The 15,466-nt window shown below is 47.9% G+C and overlaps 7 protein-coding genes across 7 annotated transcripts; 5 read left to right on the top strand and 2 right to left on the bottom strand.

The window, feature by feature from the left end:
* Nucleotides 1-513: 513 nt before the first annotated feature.
* Nucleotides 514-2,244, top strand: N7479_009434 (uncharacterized protein; the record flags this gene model as incomplete). The annotated part of the gene is made up of 1 exon (XM_057257127.1): nt 514-2,244. One exon carries the CDS (start codon nt 514-516, stop codon nt 2,242-2,244), a length of 1,731 nt encoding a protein of 576 aa, XP_057104585.1.
* A 932-nt stretch (nt 2,245-3,176) lies between these two features.
* Nucleotides 3,177-3,727, bottom strand: N7479_009435 (gamma-glutamylcyclotransferase family protein; the record flags this gene model as incomplete). Its single annotated transcript, XM_057257128.1, has 2 exons — nt 3,177-3,640; nt 3,700-3,727. 2 exons carry the CDS (start codon nt 3,725-3,727, stop codon nt 3,177-3,179), a joined length of 492 nt encoding a protein of 163 aa, XP_057104586.1.
* Nucleotides 3,728-4,343: 616 nt separating this feature from the next.
* Nucleotides 4,344-4,783, top strand: N7479_009436 (TMEM14 family protein; the record flags this gene model as incomplete). The annotated part of the gene is made up of 3 exons (XM_057257129.1): nt 4,344-4,380; nt 4,434-4,526; nt 4,587-4,783. 3 exons carry the CDS (start codon nt 4,344-4,346, stop codon nt 4,781-4,783), a joined length of 327 nt encoding a protein of 108 aa, XP_057104587.1.
* Nucleotides 4,784-6,385: 1,602 nt separating this feature from the next.
* On the bottom strand, nt 6,386-7,505 carry N7479_009437 (zinc-binding alcohol dehydrogenase family protein; the record flags this gene model as incomplete). Its single annotated transcript, XM_057257130.1, has 2 exons — nt 6,386-7,326; nt 7,394-7,505. 2 exons carry the CDS (start codon nt 7,503-7,505, stop codon nt 6,386-6,388), a joined length of 1,053 nt encoding a protein of 350 aa, XP_057104588.1.
* A 1,448-nt stretch (nt 7,506-8,953) lies between these two features.
* N7479_009438 (type I polyketide synthase) lies at nt 8,954-11,508 on the top strand (the record flags this gene model as incomplete). The annotated part of the gene is made up of 7 exons (XM_057257131.1): nt 8,954-9,163; nt 9,223-9,367; nt 9,435-9,703; nt 9,988-10,125; nt 10,190-10,619; nt 10,722-11,117; nt 11,186-11,508. 7 exons carry the CDS (start codon nt 8,954-8,956, stop codon nt 11,506-11,508), a joined length of 1,911 nt encoding a protein of 636 aa, XP_057104589.1.
* A 72-nt stretch (nt 11,509-11,580) lies between these two features.
* On the top strand, nt 11,581-13,020 carry N7479_009439 (polyketide synthase dehydratase domain-containing protein; the record flags this gene model as incomplete). The annotated part of the gene is made up of 1 exon (XM_057257132.1): nt 11,581-13,020. The coding sequence occupies one exon, from the start codon at nt 11,581-11,583 to the stop codon at nt 13,018-13,020; it is 1,440 nt and encodes a 479-aa protein (XP_057104590.1).
* An 84-nt stretch (nt 13,021-13,104) lies between these two features.
* Nucleotides 13,105-14,683, top strand: N7479_009440 (uncharacterized protein; the record flags this gene model as incomplete). Its single annotated transcript, XM_057257133.1, has 2 exons — nt 13,105-14,471; nt 14,677-14,683. 2 exons carry the CDS (start codon nt 13,105-13,107, stop codon nt 14,681-14,683), a joined length of 1,374 nt encoding a protein of 457 aa, XP_057104591.1.
* Between the last annotated feature and the right edge of the window lie 783 nt (nt 14,684-15,466).

Here is a 15,466-nt window from a genome sequence, read left to right on the forward strand (position 1 = left end):
CTCTCAAGGCAGTAAAGGATAACTCCGCCTCCCGGCTAGAGTGGATTTATCTGAAGGATACTAAAGGAGCACAGAGTGCAAGTTTAGATAAACTGATGCAGCTCGTGAGGTTGGAAAATGCCAAGGCCTTTTTCTTCAGACATGGGGGAGAATACAAATTGCAAAGAAGCAAGGGGAGAAGTCGCGCAGTGGTTGGGATATCGCTATAGTCGGGAATTCAGGATCAGGTGGGTGTCATATCCTATATGGCGATTTTCAGTACTAACACCAACAGGCAAGTCTTTAATCGAGCGCTTGTATGGGAGATTCCTTCGAGAATTAGACTTACGTGGCTACGCGGATACCTACACAAAAGATCAAACAGTTAGCCAGGAAGCCATACTCCAGCTACCTGACTACTCTGACGATGATCTACGACGTGTCTTAGTAGAGTTAACTGCTAAAACACGGTGGAAGATTCAGGGTGGACCACACGTCAAATACCTATGGATGATGATTCATATCCTCGGGAGCATGCGCGGACCTAGCTTCCGCAATATGCACGCGCTTAACGATGCGTGGACTACGGTCCTACGCCGACACAGAGAGCGGATATACCAGGAAACGCGCCAGGGAAAGCATCAAGACTCTCTGTTAATCACCAAGGATGACCTCATTGGGCCCGACCCAACCGTGGCCCACCGCCAAAGCGCTGCATGGACCAACCTTGAGGCGATGGTTGGCCTGGAGGCTGTCAAATCGAGCGTACATAGCCTGTTCTGTCGTGTGGTCCAGAACTACCGTCGCTCACAGCAGGGCAAAAAGCCAATACAAGCTCCTCTCAACCAGGTGTTCCTTGGGCCACCAGGAACAGGAAAGACTACAGTCGGAAAGCTCTATGGCCAAATCTTGGCTGATCTCGGGTTATTGTCGGGCGGAAAGGTCATCATCAAGAATCCATCCGACTTCATCGCTGGGTATGTGGGGCATTCTGAATACAGAACTAAGAAAATTTTGAAGGAAGCAAAAGGGAACGTGTCAATCATCGACGATGCATATATGCTGTACCCTGGATCGAGGTCGGGCGCGCACGATGAGGGAGACGAATTTCGTATTGCCGTGATTGACACCCTTGTTGCCGAGATAGATAACTCACCGGGGAGCGATTGTTGTGTGATTCTTCTTGGATACGAGGAGCAGATGCAGGAAATGTTCCGCAAGAGCAACGCCGGACTGGCTCGTCGGTTTGACCTAGCGCATGCAATCCACTTCACAGACTATACTGTGGACCAGCTAGGCCAGATACTAGACTTCAAGCTGAAGGGGAAAGGTTTGCAGGCGACACTCGAGGCGCAGAAGGTTGCGCTGCAGATGTTGGAAAGAGCATTAGAACGACCCAACTTTGGAAATGGGGGAGAGGTTGCGAATCTCCTAGATCGCGCCCAAGACTCATACAACACACGAACTGCAGCGGTATCAGAGTCAGAGCCATCGACAGATCCTATTCTCACACCGGAAGACTTTGATCAAAACTACGATCGACACCTACAGGCAGCAGCCGATTGCAAAGGCCACTTCAAGGAGCTGATCGGTATGGATCAGATATTACATCAGCTGCAAGAATACCAGACCGCAGTGACGGGTATGTGGCGAAACAAAATCGATCCTCGCCCATACATCCCATTTAAATTTGTCTTCCGAGGCCCACCGGGCACAGGGAAGACCTCCACAGCGCGCAAGGTGGGCCGAATATTTTACGACATGGGATTTTTATCAGAGGCTGAACTGATAGAGTGCTCGGCCAGCGACATCGTCGCACCTCACCCAGGACAGACAGGGCATCGCATAGTGAACTGGCTGGAGCGGGCGCTAGGCAAGGTAGTTTTTATCGACGAGGCATATCGGCTAGCGGATGGCGAGTACGAGCGGCAAGCGGTCGATGAGCTGGTGGACCGGCTGACCAAGACGCGATACGCTCAAAAGTTGGTCGTGGTTCTGGCAGGATACGATCGCGAGATGGCTCGGCTGATGCAGATGAACCGGGGTCTGCGTAGTCGTTTCCCGACCGAGATGGTCTTCTACCCGTTATCTGCGGAGGCATGTTGGAAACTCATGCAGAGGGAGCTGACATCTGTGGGCATTGAGATTGTGGAAGACGGGAGAGGCAGCAAAGAAGTGATGGAAATTTTTGCCAAACTCGCACAAGTGCAGACCTGGGCCAGTGCGCGCGATGTCAAGCGGTTGGCCGGGGAGCTAGTGCGGTAGTGCTATGGACGACATGCAGATGACTCCAAGCCATGTCTCGGTATTGAAGAGATTTCTTGGAAGCTGAGCTTGGCCCAAAGCAAGGCAAAGGTTTCAGAGACAGAGATGATAGCCGCCGCACTGGTTAAGGGGGATGCGGGTTGGGTGGCAGCTACAGGAAACCTGGCATGGAAGTTTATTCGAAGATTACGAGAAAACGGGAAAGATAGAAGTGTTGAACAACGCCATCAATCATGCACTGGAGGTTTTTGAAACTTTACCAGCAGATTGTCCTTACCGTGCAACTCATTTGAACAATTTATCATGCTACCTATCGTCGTAATTCGACCGCAACGACAATATGGATGATCTGGAAGCCGCTATTAACCATGCTCGGGAGGCTGTCCACGCCACTCCAACAGATAGATAGGATCTATAGTGATCTTGGAGGCCCTTTATCTCCTATATGTGATAAGTACAAATAGAAAAGGTCGACCCGGAGGGTCGGCCTAGTACAACCAAAAAAAACAAACATCTGAGTGAGCTAGTTCAGTACATACGTAAACACCAAATGTAACTTGGCCTCGATTACTTGCGCTTTGCTTTAGTTGATGATTCAATTGAGAGATCAAAGCGTTCCTTGTAATAACGCACAAGCTGGTTACAGATTTAGATTCAATTCATCCACACTCCACCCTACGAAGTATCCTAGGAGATGATTCAGTGCTTAAACTCCGTTTTTCGATAACCAATCTTAAATTATTTGTTGGGGGGGGGGGGGGGGGGGGGGGGGGTTTAGAAGATGAAGGCCTCCAGAGCATAGAAGCTCGTTGAGTGAAAGTTCTAGTTTGTAGATCCTTGTTCCGCGGAATCGGATAATGAACTTCTTCACATCAATTAAGCTTGAAGAATTTTTCTTCAAAAAATGTAAACGAGAAACAAAAGTGGAAAGATCACACTAATTTCCCAGCCATTTGATGCAACCACAGTTTACGGTCGAATCGCTGTTCTAGCAAGGCATTTGCATCCCCAGCATACACGAATGTCTTTCCTGGAATTTCGGTAGGCTTTTCACTGTCGACAAAATAAATCAAGCAGTGTGCTTCCTTATAAGCATTTGTTTCATAACACGCAAGCTTCTGGGCTTCTTCTCCGGTCTGCACAATATACGCGTATCCAGAAATCTCCTGCTCCGACTTCCCGTCTATCAACGCAGGATAATCGCCCCATTTCGCAAGCGCGTATCCGATAAGCTTCGCTTTCCGCATTTTTGGCTCCTCGGACAGGTCGATGATTCGTTGAAGGGTTGCCGGTGCTGTCAATGTTCCGTAGAAAAAGTAATAGACCGGGTATTCGGGGGGAAGTTCGCATAGGTCTCCCTTGATGTTAGTAAGATAGTCGGGTGCGCGGACCGCAACTTGACGCCGTATGGTGTCAATCCCTCATTCCGCATCCACGCATCTAGAGAACTTGTACCTTCTTGCTCTTGAGCATGCTGCGACATGCTAGTGCACGCGGTATTTGAAGGCCTCGGGTGGAGTATACGATACAAAAAGTCACTGGAGTTGACAAATAAGAAAGCCTCTGCCAAGTTGTGATGAGGGAAGTCTGATGGTTTGCAGATCGAGATGTGCAATTCCGGTCGGTCTCAAAAAGATGAAGAAGGCGAAGACTTCAAATATTCAATAATAATAGATGGGTCTCAAACTTCAATAGTTGAAGAGGATGGAGCAGGTGGGCGACCCTCAAAGTGTGGAATCCTCCCGTGGGTCGTTTCCCGAGGTTCAACCATTTGATTACGTTATCATACTCGCCCACCCGTGGACATTAGCCGCTGCATGTTCTGCGCACGTGAGTTCACCGTGTTTAATTTACAAACCATTGCTCAGGCAATCGTCTATGTTCAACCAGCTTTCGAGGTTCTTGCAGCAAAAAAAACGTGAAAATGAGTGTTCGGTGCTCGGGCTCCTGAGGCCCCGAACCCGAGGTCTGCATTCTGCTGACTCATAGGAATTTAGCGGGGGGCCCCGGGATCTGCGCGCCCCTGGCACTTAAGAGCGTTCTAAATTCTGAAGCTTCAGACCCTTGGAATACATTATTTCAAGTGCTTAAATAACATCATGGCCGAACATCCTTCCTTTACCCTTGCCGCTCTTCGTAAGTTCTGCGCGCCCCGAGACAAGTTGCTCAACGTTTCTGACCAAAACCAGTCCCCATCGGAGGTACCGTTGGGTTTCTTCGAACCCGATCAGCGCCTTCCTTGATTGCCGGTGTTGGACTCGGCATCTCATATGCTTATTCTGGTAAGTGCTGCCCTCTACCGTGGGTGTGCCCAAATATTCTGAAACTGACCATGTGGATAGGTTATCTGATCAAGGAGAACAAGGACTACGGCACTGAGCTCGCCCTAGGAAACAGCATCCTCCTTCTGGGCTCTGCAATCCCTAGGATCATTAAGACAAAGGCTAGGGCCGCTATGCCTCTGGCTCTCGGTGTAACTGGGTTGTTGGCATCTTTCTACTATCAGAAGAAGGTGCGCGAGTTCCGCTTCGGAGTTTAGATTCTACCATTTTATAGGTATTGCTTTTTCAATAGCACATGTGCTTTGATTGGAGATAATGATCTTATCTTGCGACTCTTCTATGCGAAATGGGTGTACTGGTAACAAACATGCCTGTCCAAATGTGTTTAATGTACCAAAAGATGAGAATTATATTGCCGGTTCAGATACATCTATTATTCCTGCTTTCAATAGCTCTCCTGTTTCTTCCCTCATACCCTCGCCGGGGCTTTCAGGGACAGTTTTCATCAAGAGCGGAAGCTGACGAGATCATTTGTCTATAGGTATTGTGGGTAGCGTTTTGCTAGATCGAGAAGTAGATACGCCGAGATATCACAGCACGACGATCCTTTTGGGCCATTGAGGAAGTAATGCAGTGTCTACAATTTTTTTTGATAAGCTCCTTAGCCTTGTTTTTCGTACGACGAGAAACAAGTGATCTCAATTTGCTATCTTGCGGCAAGAAAATTCTTATTTTTGAGTCGGCAAATGGGCCGATTTCCGCGAAACATTGCGGTCATCAATATACAACAGATGGAAATTCTGTTCGTGACGTTGATCAACCCTATTACTCTAGCCGGAACAAAGCAATTGTATCATCTCACTGTTGAACGAGACATGGGTAGGCAAATAGGAGAGCATACGCAACCACACAAAAGGGCCAGATCAAATTTATCATTAGACAATTCTAGTGACTTACAGTGTATAAAAGGCGAGTTCATAGTTTGCTGCAAGATGGTAGTCACCAATTAATTAATTTGGCCATAGACACCTAGAAGATGAGACATTTAGTAATATTCGGAGCAAAGAACCAGATACATACCCTAGGAGATCTTTAAATCCTATTATCTTCGTGTTCTTTCTCATTTTATATTCACGTGTCAATCTAGATGATACGGCACGTGTTAGATGCTCCTTGAGTTATTTCTATAAATTCTTTTAAGTGACTATACTGCTGAGAAGAAACTAGATTAGAGTGAATCATAGTAGAGCAAGAGGCCCTAGAGCATGAATTTAAGTGTTTTGCTTAGGATAGATGCGAAGGTGTATATTCGCATGTTGGCCCCTATAAACCCTGGGTGAAAATTATCTCTCACCTATATATCTCGCACTCATCCTGGAGTGCCGCTTGGGTGCCGAGGGACCAGGGCTGACGAGGGCGGGTGCGCTATATACATAGAGGGTGAGCATCACCTGTGTTATTGGCCCTCGAAGCCCATTGAACGTTCTAAATCTGTGGATATTCACCTTTGTTACGAAATATATCAAAGCAAATTATAGTAGAGTCAACCAAAGGCCTAAGAGGTTACAATATCTGTTACTTAGTACGGGAATACCTTCAAGTGTGTCAGCGCCTATCACACCCTAGGTTAGAATCGTCACTCGTTCTCACCTCTCTCATCCCAGTCATTGTTCTGACTCTCTCAAGCTGAAATACAAAATCATTGGATCATATCACCCTACAAGAGACACCAGGAAGGCTAATAGAGTCCACGGCTCCCTATATACACAGTCGAGTCATGCTCACATATTTATAGAAGATCAGCCCCTTAATGAACTTTGATACAAGAAAAGTCAAGAAATGCTTGCTTTTTTGATAGTTCACTCCGATTCTTCGACCCGATAGACTAGCTTTGAGGCTCGGACTTTACCTTCCCGTAATATCTGGAGGCCGGCCAACGCTCCAGCCAAGCCACCTGGCTTCACCTGAAATGGATGAGGGTGAATACGGCGCTCCTCAAGTAGTTTCTGCGCTTTTCCCCACCATTTAACGCCGAACTCAAAGTTAGTGCTATCGGGAGACATCTCACTTGCTCCCATGCGATACGGCTCTCCCAGCACGTCATACGCCATTGAGACATGTGAATCAACATCATCTCTGGCGGAGGGAACATCCAATAGGGCATTGTAGGAACCTCCCGCTGATGAGATAGCAGCACTGCAGATGGCAGCCGATTGGGGCGTGGAGATTTTATCAAGGACAAGTTCCAGAGCATCGTCAGTGTCCTCTCGTATGTGCTCGCCTACTAGTGGATCGCGGTAATCAAAAACTGAGTCTGCCCCGAGCTCAAACATGAAGCTGCGGTTGGCTTCAGAGCATGTAGTCACCACTCGCAGCCCTGATAATTTTGCCAATTGAATTGCCAGGGTACCAGTAGCCGTCGCCCCTCCATAGATGAGGATATTTGTGTCGTCTGATTCGCTCTCCTGGTCGCCGGGGAAAGGCAAGTCCATGCTCTGGTAGAGATTTTGACCAACAGTTGTCAAACCAACACCAAAAGTGGCTGCTGCCTCAAAGCTCATGGAGTTAGGGATCAAAATTTGGAGGTCGCCCTTCGCAATTACATACTGAGCAAGTGCGCCGCCATTGTGGCGAACGGCATTGCTACCGTGTACAAACCCAGCAACCCGATCGCCTTTTTTGAAAGCTTTCTTCACGCCTGGGCCTACAGCTTCTACTATTCCAGAATAGTCACAGCCGACGGTAGCCCCGGTACAGGGCACAAAATCAATATGACGCCAGTCCGTTGGATTCAATGCGACTTCATAGTGTATTAGTCCAGTTGCTCATGAAAGATCGGGACGAATGGGAGCAAAAGGAGAAAATACCAGCTTTTGTTTTGACGAGAATATAATTATCCGGCAATTCAGGTAGCGGGATATCTTCTACCAGCGCCGCGCGGCCAGTTCCTTGAACGATGATGGCGCTTTGAGTGGTCATTCTCAATAGATGTCACGACGTGGAGGGGCAATAAAGAGCGCGAGAAAGGCGGGGTATAGCCGAAACATTTTTTAGATAAATTGTTTAAATAACAAATTGGAGGTTCTGAAAGCGATGGATATTATTGTTCCGTATGTAATTCTCCGTATGTGGCTTAAAGGGTCTTAGAGTAATTGAGGATTCAGGGCCAGATTGAACTATTGAAGAGCTCATAGAAAGCACGATTTTATATGTCTTCTTTTTTCGTTTTTTTGACGTGTCCTACGCAAGAATCTGGCTCGCTAGTGATAGACTACTGCATATAGCTTCTAGGATCGTCGAAACGCAAGTAAAACGTACTCCATATTTTATAGAAGATCTACGTGGGGGTGAGGGGCAAGTGTTAGGATCCGCAATAAATTCAATTACTATGGAGTATTGTATTGTAAATTGTAAATTGTAAAATGAGCTTTTATAGCCCAGGCGATCTCGTGGAACATTGAGATCCGGTAGCCCGGTGCCGGGTCCCCAAATTGCCAGAAATCTCCAATTCGAGATTATTATTGTCACACGATAATAACAGTTTGATAGCTAAGCCTCCAGGTAGTCCACCTGGGCAGGGAACAGGCAAGATTGATATTCTCTAAAATACATCCATGTAAGGAAAACGCCGGAGAATCCCCCCAAGTGGAACCCTCACATTGGGGGCCGAGAAGGGGAAAGTAGTGTTTCTCCACTGTGGCAGAATTCTATAAAACGAAGAATCAAAAGAACTCCTGATAGGCAACATTCGGTTGTTAACATTGGCTCAGTGCGCCGAGGGCTTAATATATAGTGGAGCGGGCCATGTCGGTCGGAATTCGGAAGATTGATAATCTGCGAAGTATACCTAATTACTGCATTCTGTTGTCACAATAGATTTTACATAAACGTCTGTGGTCTATGAAGCTTTGACGATCTGGTTCGTTGATCTGCGGAGTATATAGTCTCCACCTGACAGCATTCTCGTGATCCTCGCTGTAGAAGTATCCAAGCAGGCCTAAGCTTACAGGAAATGGTAGAATTGAGTCTGGCATTGGAGCTGCACGAGAATGGAGTATGAGATTCAACTGCATTAGCTGGATCAATAACTAGACCTTTAATTATAGAGTAGGAAAGAGAGGCTCTCGCCAAGCCAAGCCCAAAATGATGTACATCGATGTACGGAGTACAAAGTACGTATGTACATCTTCCATAGCGCTGTTTAATGAGTCTAGGTCTCCACTACATGTTATGTTTAGATAGCCAGTAAAAGATGCATGTGAGTATGCGATACTTTACGTAGCGTCCAAAATTTGCCAGATTTATGGTCTGCAATCAGCACGGGGACTTGCCGAACCTGGAATGCACAGGATTGCATATAATACCCCACACCGTCCCTTCACTATAATCTTGTCCAAACCTGTCCTCTGTTATTCCATACCTACATGATGCCTGGCTTACCGAAGACTACTGCTGCCCCTGCAGATATGGAGGGAATTGCAGTCATTGGAATGGGGTGTCGCTTCTCTGGAGGAGCGAACTCTGTTGAGAGCTTCTGGCAGATGCTATGCGATGGACGTACTGGGTATGGGACGGTTCCCACGAGTCGATATGAAGCTTCAGCTTGGCATCACCCCAGCCATGAGCGTCAAGGAGCGGTATGGATGCCTCAATTCAACGTTAATTTATGATTCTAACATCAAGATCATGGGATTAGATCAATCACGATAGTGGATTCTTTTTGCAGGAAGATCCATCACAATTTGATGCTCCTTTTTTCTCTATCACAACTAAAGAGGCGGCGGGTATGGACCCAGCACAGCGTTTGTTGCTCGAAGTCGCCTATGAAACGTTTGAAAACAGTAAGAAAAAAAAAGGCGAAATTCAAATATTTATGGAAAAACAGTCAAGCTAAAATGGGCAAAACAGGCGGAATACCAATAGACACCCTTCCGGGAAGCAACACAGCAGTGTATTCTGGCTCAATGACCAATGATTATGAGCTATTATCGACAAGAGATATCTACGATATGCCTCACAACTCGGCTACTGGCAATGGGAGGACCATGCTCGCAAATCGCTTGTCGTGGTTCTTTGATCTCCAAGCCCCGAGTATCATGATGGATACTGCGTGTTCCTCGAGTTTGACCGCGGTCCATCTAGCAGCCCAGTCCCTGCGATCTGGGGAGTGTGGAATGGTGAGCACTGGGACTTGTATGCATTTGCAAATGACACAGACTAAATATACTTGTCACAGGCCCTGGTAACTGGAGCTAGTCTCATCTTGCACCCTAATTTTACACAAAGACTTTCCTATATGCATATGATGAGTCCAGATAGAATAAGTCATTCATTTGATGAGTCTGCAATTGGATACGGCCGAGGAGAGGGCATCGGTGCTGTGCTTTTGAAACCCCTCAGCGCCGCATTGGCCGACGGAGATAATACTCGAGCCGTTATCCGCGGCACATGAATTAATCAGGATGGTCGTACTCCTGGAATTACACTTCCCAGCCCAATATCGCAAGCCAATTTGATTCGTTCGGTTTATGAACGGTATGGTATCTCAATGAGAGACACTGCTTACTTTGAAGCCCATGGAACTGGAACTCCGGTCGGGGTAAGTAAAAGAATTATATTGATGGCTACCCCAGAGTTATTTTTATTAATTTTATGATGAATAGGATCCCTTAGAGTTGTCCGCTGTTGGAATGACGTTGGGACAGGCACAAACACCAACTGATGAGCCACTATACGTAGGCTCAGTAAAGACAAATTTTGGTCACACCGAAGGAGCCGCAGGAGTTGCTAGTTTGATCAAAGTTGTTCTATGTTTAGAAAAGGGCATATTGGTACCAAACGCTGGATTCAAAAACATCAATCCCAAGATCCGGCTCGATGATTGGCGTTTGTGTCTGAGCGACAAGACGATGCCCTGGCCGGAGTATCTTCCACAGCGGGCCAGTATCAACTCATTTGGATTCGGTGGATCAAATGCGCATATAATCCTCGAAAGCACCAAAGAAGCCTTTCGGGGCGATGCTGAAGACAGCGAGCCGGCCCCTCATGTGGTGGTGTTTTCTACATTTGACCAAGCTGGCATTGAACGGACCGGTCAAAATTGGAACACATTCCTTCAACACCAGCAAAAGGCCGAGCAGGAGATCTCACTCAGAGATCTAGCTCATACAATGCTGACACGCTGATCGCATTTAGGCTTCCGCAGCTTCGCGGTTGCTAACTCACGAGACCAGCTTCAGAGCGTCTTGGACAGGGGACTTCCCAAGTTTTCTCGAGCTAGTCGTAAAGCTCAAACAAGACTTGCCTTTGTGTTCACAGGTCAGGGTGGTCAGTGGGCTGGAATGGGCCGGGAGCTTTTGAGAATTCCTATTTTCAGAGAAAGCATGGCACGATCACAGGACATTATCTCGTCCCTAGGATGTCCCTTTGATATGGTTGAGGAGCTAAAGGCAGAAGCAAAAGACAGTCAAATTAATCGACCCGATCGCAGCCAGCCTATCACCTGCGCCTTGCAGATTGCATTGGTTGATCTTTTGGCTAGTTGGGTAGTTTATCCAAACGCAGTTGTTGGCCATTCTAGCGGCGAAATCGGTACGTTTAATTATTCTCCCTTACGAAAGATATACTGCTGTGAGTAGCAGCTGACGTTTAACATATAGCCGGCGGATATGCTGCTGGATATCTTTCCCGCGAAGACGCTATGCGAGTCGCATGGTTCCGCGGTTTCTTTTCGCAAAAGATGGCCGAGAGTGACAGACGAGGAGGTATGCTCGCTACTGGTATATCCGCAGCAGACGTGCAGAAATACCTTGACGAGGTTCCCCCGCGTTCAGTTGTGGTTGCCTGTGTCAATAGTCCTGCCAGTACAACCCTTTTAGGCGATGTGGACTTCATTGACCAACTCGAAGCAAGGTTACAACAGGATGGCCACTTTGCCCGAAAGTTGCGTATTAATACAGCTTATCATTCCCCTCACATGTAGGACCTTGTTGAAGTTGTAGGTAATGCTATTAGTTGTATCAAGCCGCAGGATCGATACAGTGGTTCAATTCCTATGTTCTCATCGGTCACAAAAGAGCGTGTCTACCCCGCCGAGCTTGGTGGACCCTACTGGGTACGCAACATGTTCAGCTCAGTTGAGTTTACTGCCGCAGTATCACAGCTCGCAAACTTAAGCGAGTCTATCAAGTCCCGCCGCCGACCTGTTCCAATCAAATGGACTGTATTGGTCGAAATCGGCCCGCACGCCGTTTTGAAAGGACCTGTCTCTCAAATTCTGCAGTCTGTCAACCCAAATATGGCATCATTGCCTTACTATTTGCTAGTTTCGCGCAACATGCATGCTTTGCAAACAGCGTTTGAAGTTGCTGGGTCTCTTTGGAGCACAGGACATACAGTAGACCTTGCCGTGGTAAACAGCAGTGTTGACACTACAAGCCCAACTATGATTGCGGATTTGCCTTCCTATCCCTGGAATCACCAAACGTCCTTCTGGCACGAGCCATTAGAGACAACGCAATTGAAACAGCGGAAGCATCCGCGTCATGATATCTTGGGAGCTGCTGTGGATTATCAAAACGCTTTGGAGCCACGGTGGAGAAAATTCCTAAGACTCTCGGAGAATCCATGGATGGCCGATCATGTTGTTGCAGGATCGATTGTGTTCCCAGCCGCGGGCATGTTGGTGATGGCAACCGAGGCAGCGCGGCAACTTGCCGATAACCAGGCCAATATCAAGGGAATAGAATTCCAAGACATTCGCTTCATGCGAGGAGTGGTTATTCCAGATGAAGAACGAGGTTTGGAAACTCTCCTTCAGGTCTCGCCTCACCCAGGCATGCCAGGCTGGTATCAATTCGGAATTTTCTCACTGCCCTCCGGGGGTGCCTGGATTCAACACGCGAAGGGCGCATTCATTACAAGATACGAGGACCGAGAAGATGATGAGCATAACTTGAACTGGGAAGCAGCGTTGGAGCGCATCAAGAACACCCAAACAGTCGGAAAAATGGCCGATGTGAGACAAGCACGTGAGTGGTTGTCTCAAACTGGAGGACTTGCCGTAGGACCGGCTTTCCAGACAATCACTGGCGTTTCCTTCTGCGATTTAGAGCCTCGTATCTGGCTATCTGGGGTGGTCACAAACACAAAACAATCAATGCCCTTCGAAAAGGAGTCATCCAGTTTTATTCACCCTACAACTCTTGATTGCCTCTTCCAGTCTGCTCTTTTGTCTTGCTCCAATGCACTGTCCAGCAACAACGCTAATATTCCTGTCGGAGTGGATAACATATATATCTCCAATAAGTTCCAACCCCAGCCAGGTGAACCATTTGTTGTCCACACAGAGAATAAGTGGAGAGATGGGCAATCGCGGTCCCACTGTATCGCGTCGGACCCCTGCTGGTCGCAGCCCTGGATCACGTTTGAAGGTGTCCATCTCGGTCGCCTACCTTTCAACCCCAATTCTCAGAAGCAAGAGGAAGCGTCTTAGGAGAGCCGATATTCGTCAATTGTTTGGGATGAACACTTAGAGTCGCCACTTGTGACCAGAAAGATCCATGACGGAAACAAGAATATGGCCGTGGAAGCGAGCAGTCTCCAGCTGACAGACTGGATCAAGCGACTGTGCCATACCAATGGGGATGCCATAGCTCTCATCACTACTTCGAGCCCATCAAGCTCTTGGATCGAGAATCTCCAAGAACTTATCCCAAGCGACGGAAAGCGACCTTGCCTAGCAAAGGTCATTATCGCTTCATGCGGTTTCGATAATGAGGCAGAGGTCACTAATCTCGCGGACAACAGCCCTTCAGGAGCTCAACTCATGCCCCTCGCTGCGCTCGATGAACTCCCGTCGTCGTCACTTGTTCAGGATAAGTATGATTTGATCGTGATTGATGAACCTAGGCTGTGGGATGACAAAACTACCCAAGCTATCTTGTCTTGCCTTCCGAACATCCTTGAACATGGAGGTATAGCAGCTATGCGTGTTTCAGATACCAACCTAGACGCAGCAGCGGAGAAGCTGCAGCGCTTTGATGGCCTAGAACTTCACAGCACAACCGAAGATCACAAGTTCATCATCGCCCGCAGGATGCCACTCTCATGGACGACAGACTCGGAATTCTATGTTTTGAGTCCAGTAGAAAATTCCAACTCATCCCCTGTTTTTGAGCACCTGGAGAACATCTTTGCCACCCATAAAGTTCGCTTGGTTCCTGTTGGATTGGAAAAGGTAGGCACACTAGCAGGGAAGACTGTGATCGCGCTGCTTGACTTGGCAAGTCCTTGGGTGTCTGGCTGGACGGAAAGTGATCTGGACCGCCTTCGAGAGCTCATCCAAGTTCAATACGTCCTTTGGGTATCGCCATCCTGGAGCCAAGGAGACGTCAATAATATTGGATCCGGTGCAATGGGCGGCCTATTGCGAACACTTCGCAATGAGCAGTGGAACACCACGATCTCACACCCCTTGGTGGACGTAGAAGATTTGGAAGACAAATTCGGACTGGCATGTGGCATTCTCCAGGTTATGCAGCTCACAACACAGCAGAGTACCCGCCGGCCAGACTTGGTATATCGTCTAGCAAATGGTCGACTGCTCGTTCCACGGGTCCTTGAGACCCCGGCGGTGGTCGAGGCCATGCACACTCTGGTGCACGGCCCCAGGCCTGTGCTGTCAGAGTTGGCACTTGATCCAAGACCCCTCGAGTTGAAGCTCCATGATGTAGAAAATGCACGATGGGAGGAACAACAACTCTCCGAAGAGCAACCTCGCCCAGATCACACTGAAATCAATGTTGAAATGGTCACAATCTTTGATTTACACGGTGATCACGGGAAGACACCAGATACAGCCCTTCCGATGTTCGAAATCGTTGGAAAGGTAACTCGTATTGGATCTGATGCGCACGACTCGGCTGTTGGCGATCAAGTTTTAACGTTAGCATCGACGGACTCGGGACTCTCGACAACAATGCGAGTCCTAGAAAGTGACACTATCAGAATTTCTACAAACACCAACCCAACAAAGGCGATATCAACTCCTCTCGCATATCTCAATGCTTACCAAATCCTCACCAAAATCGGCCGCCTCAACTCAAGTTCCTCGGTGCTTTTGGTTGGATCAACCAGTCATACTCTCCAGGCCATGATAAACTATGCCCTTGCCATGAAAATGCATGTTATTGTGGCAACTGATCCTTTGGATAGCGCCGAGAGCCTTCGATCTCTCTATCCACCACTGGTGGATCCTTACCGACCCTGACCCTGACCCTAATCCCTAAGGGTCCCTTGAGGGTCACCCGTATCGACCCTTATCGACCCTCAAATATATGATTTCTCCCCGCCTTTCCTATTTCGGACGTATAAATTAGATAATTCAGCTTCTTAAAATACTGTTATTTACAGCTGTTCTGGTATACCTCTATATAGACCTGGCAGTGACCCTCCATTTGGACCCGCCAAGGCGCTAAGGAGGGTCTAAAGTCAGGATCCTAGACCCGCCAAGAAAATTATGTATACATAGCTATCCTAAATAGGAAATAATATGCTTATAAACCATGTTTTATGTATATTTATGTAGAACTCCAGGTCTTGGCGGGTCGCTGGACCCTCGGAGGGTCACTGCCAGGTCTAGTAGAGTTCGATCACTAAATAATCTTAGCCGGCCGCTTCGAGGTAAAGATTTGACAGTTTGGTGGTTTTGGAAGCGCTTAATAGTGTTGTATATAGTCTTCCGACTAGACCTGGCAGTGACCCTCCGGGTGGTCTATGATCTTGGACCCTCCACCCGACCCTCCGAGGGTCAGGGTCGCTTATAAGCGACCCTGACCCTGACCCTGACCCTCTAAGGGTCGCTCGCGGGTGACCCTCCACGACCCGCAGCGACCCTCGGATATATAAATTTCGAGCGCTAAGCCTAATTAAGGTGGATA

This window comes from Penicillium vulpinum (assembly GCF_028829585.1).
Source record: "Penicillium vulpinum strain IBT 29486 chromosome Unknown utg000004l_segment0_segment0, whole genome shotgun sequence".
Taxonomy (NCBI): Eukaryota; Fungi; Ascomycota; class Eurotiomycetes; order Eurotiales; family Aspergillaceae; genus Penicillium; species Penicillium vulpinum.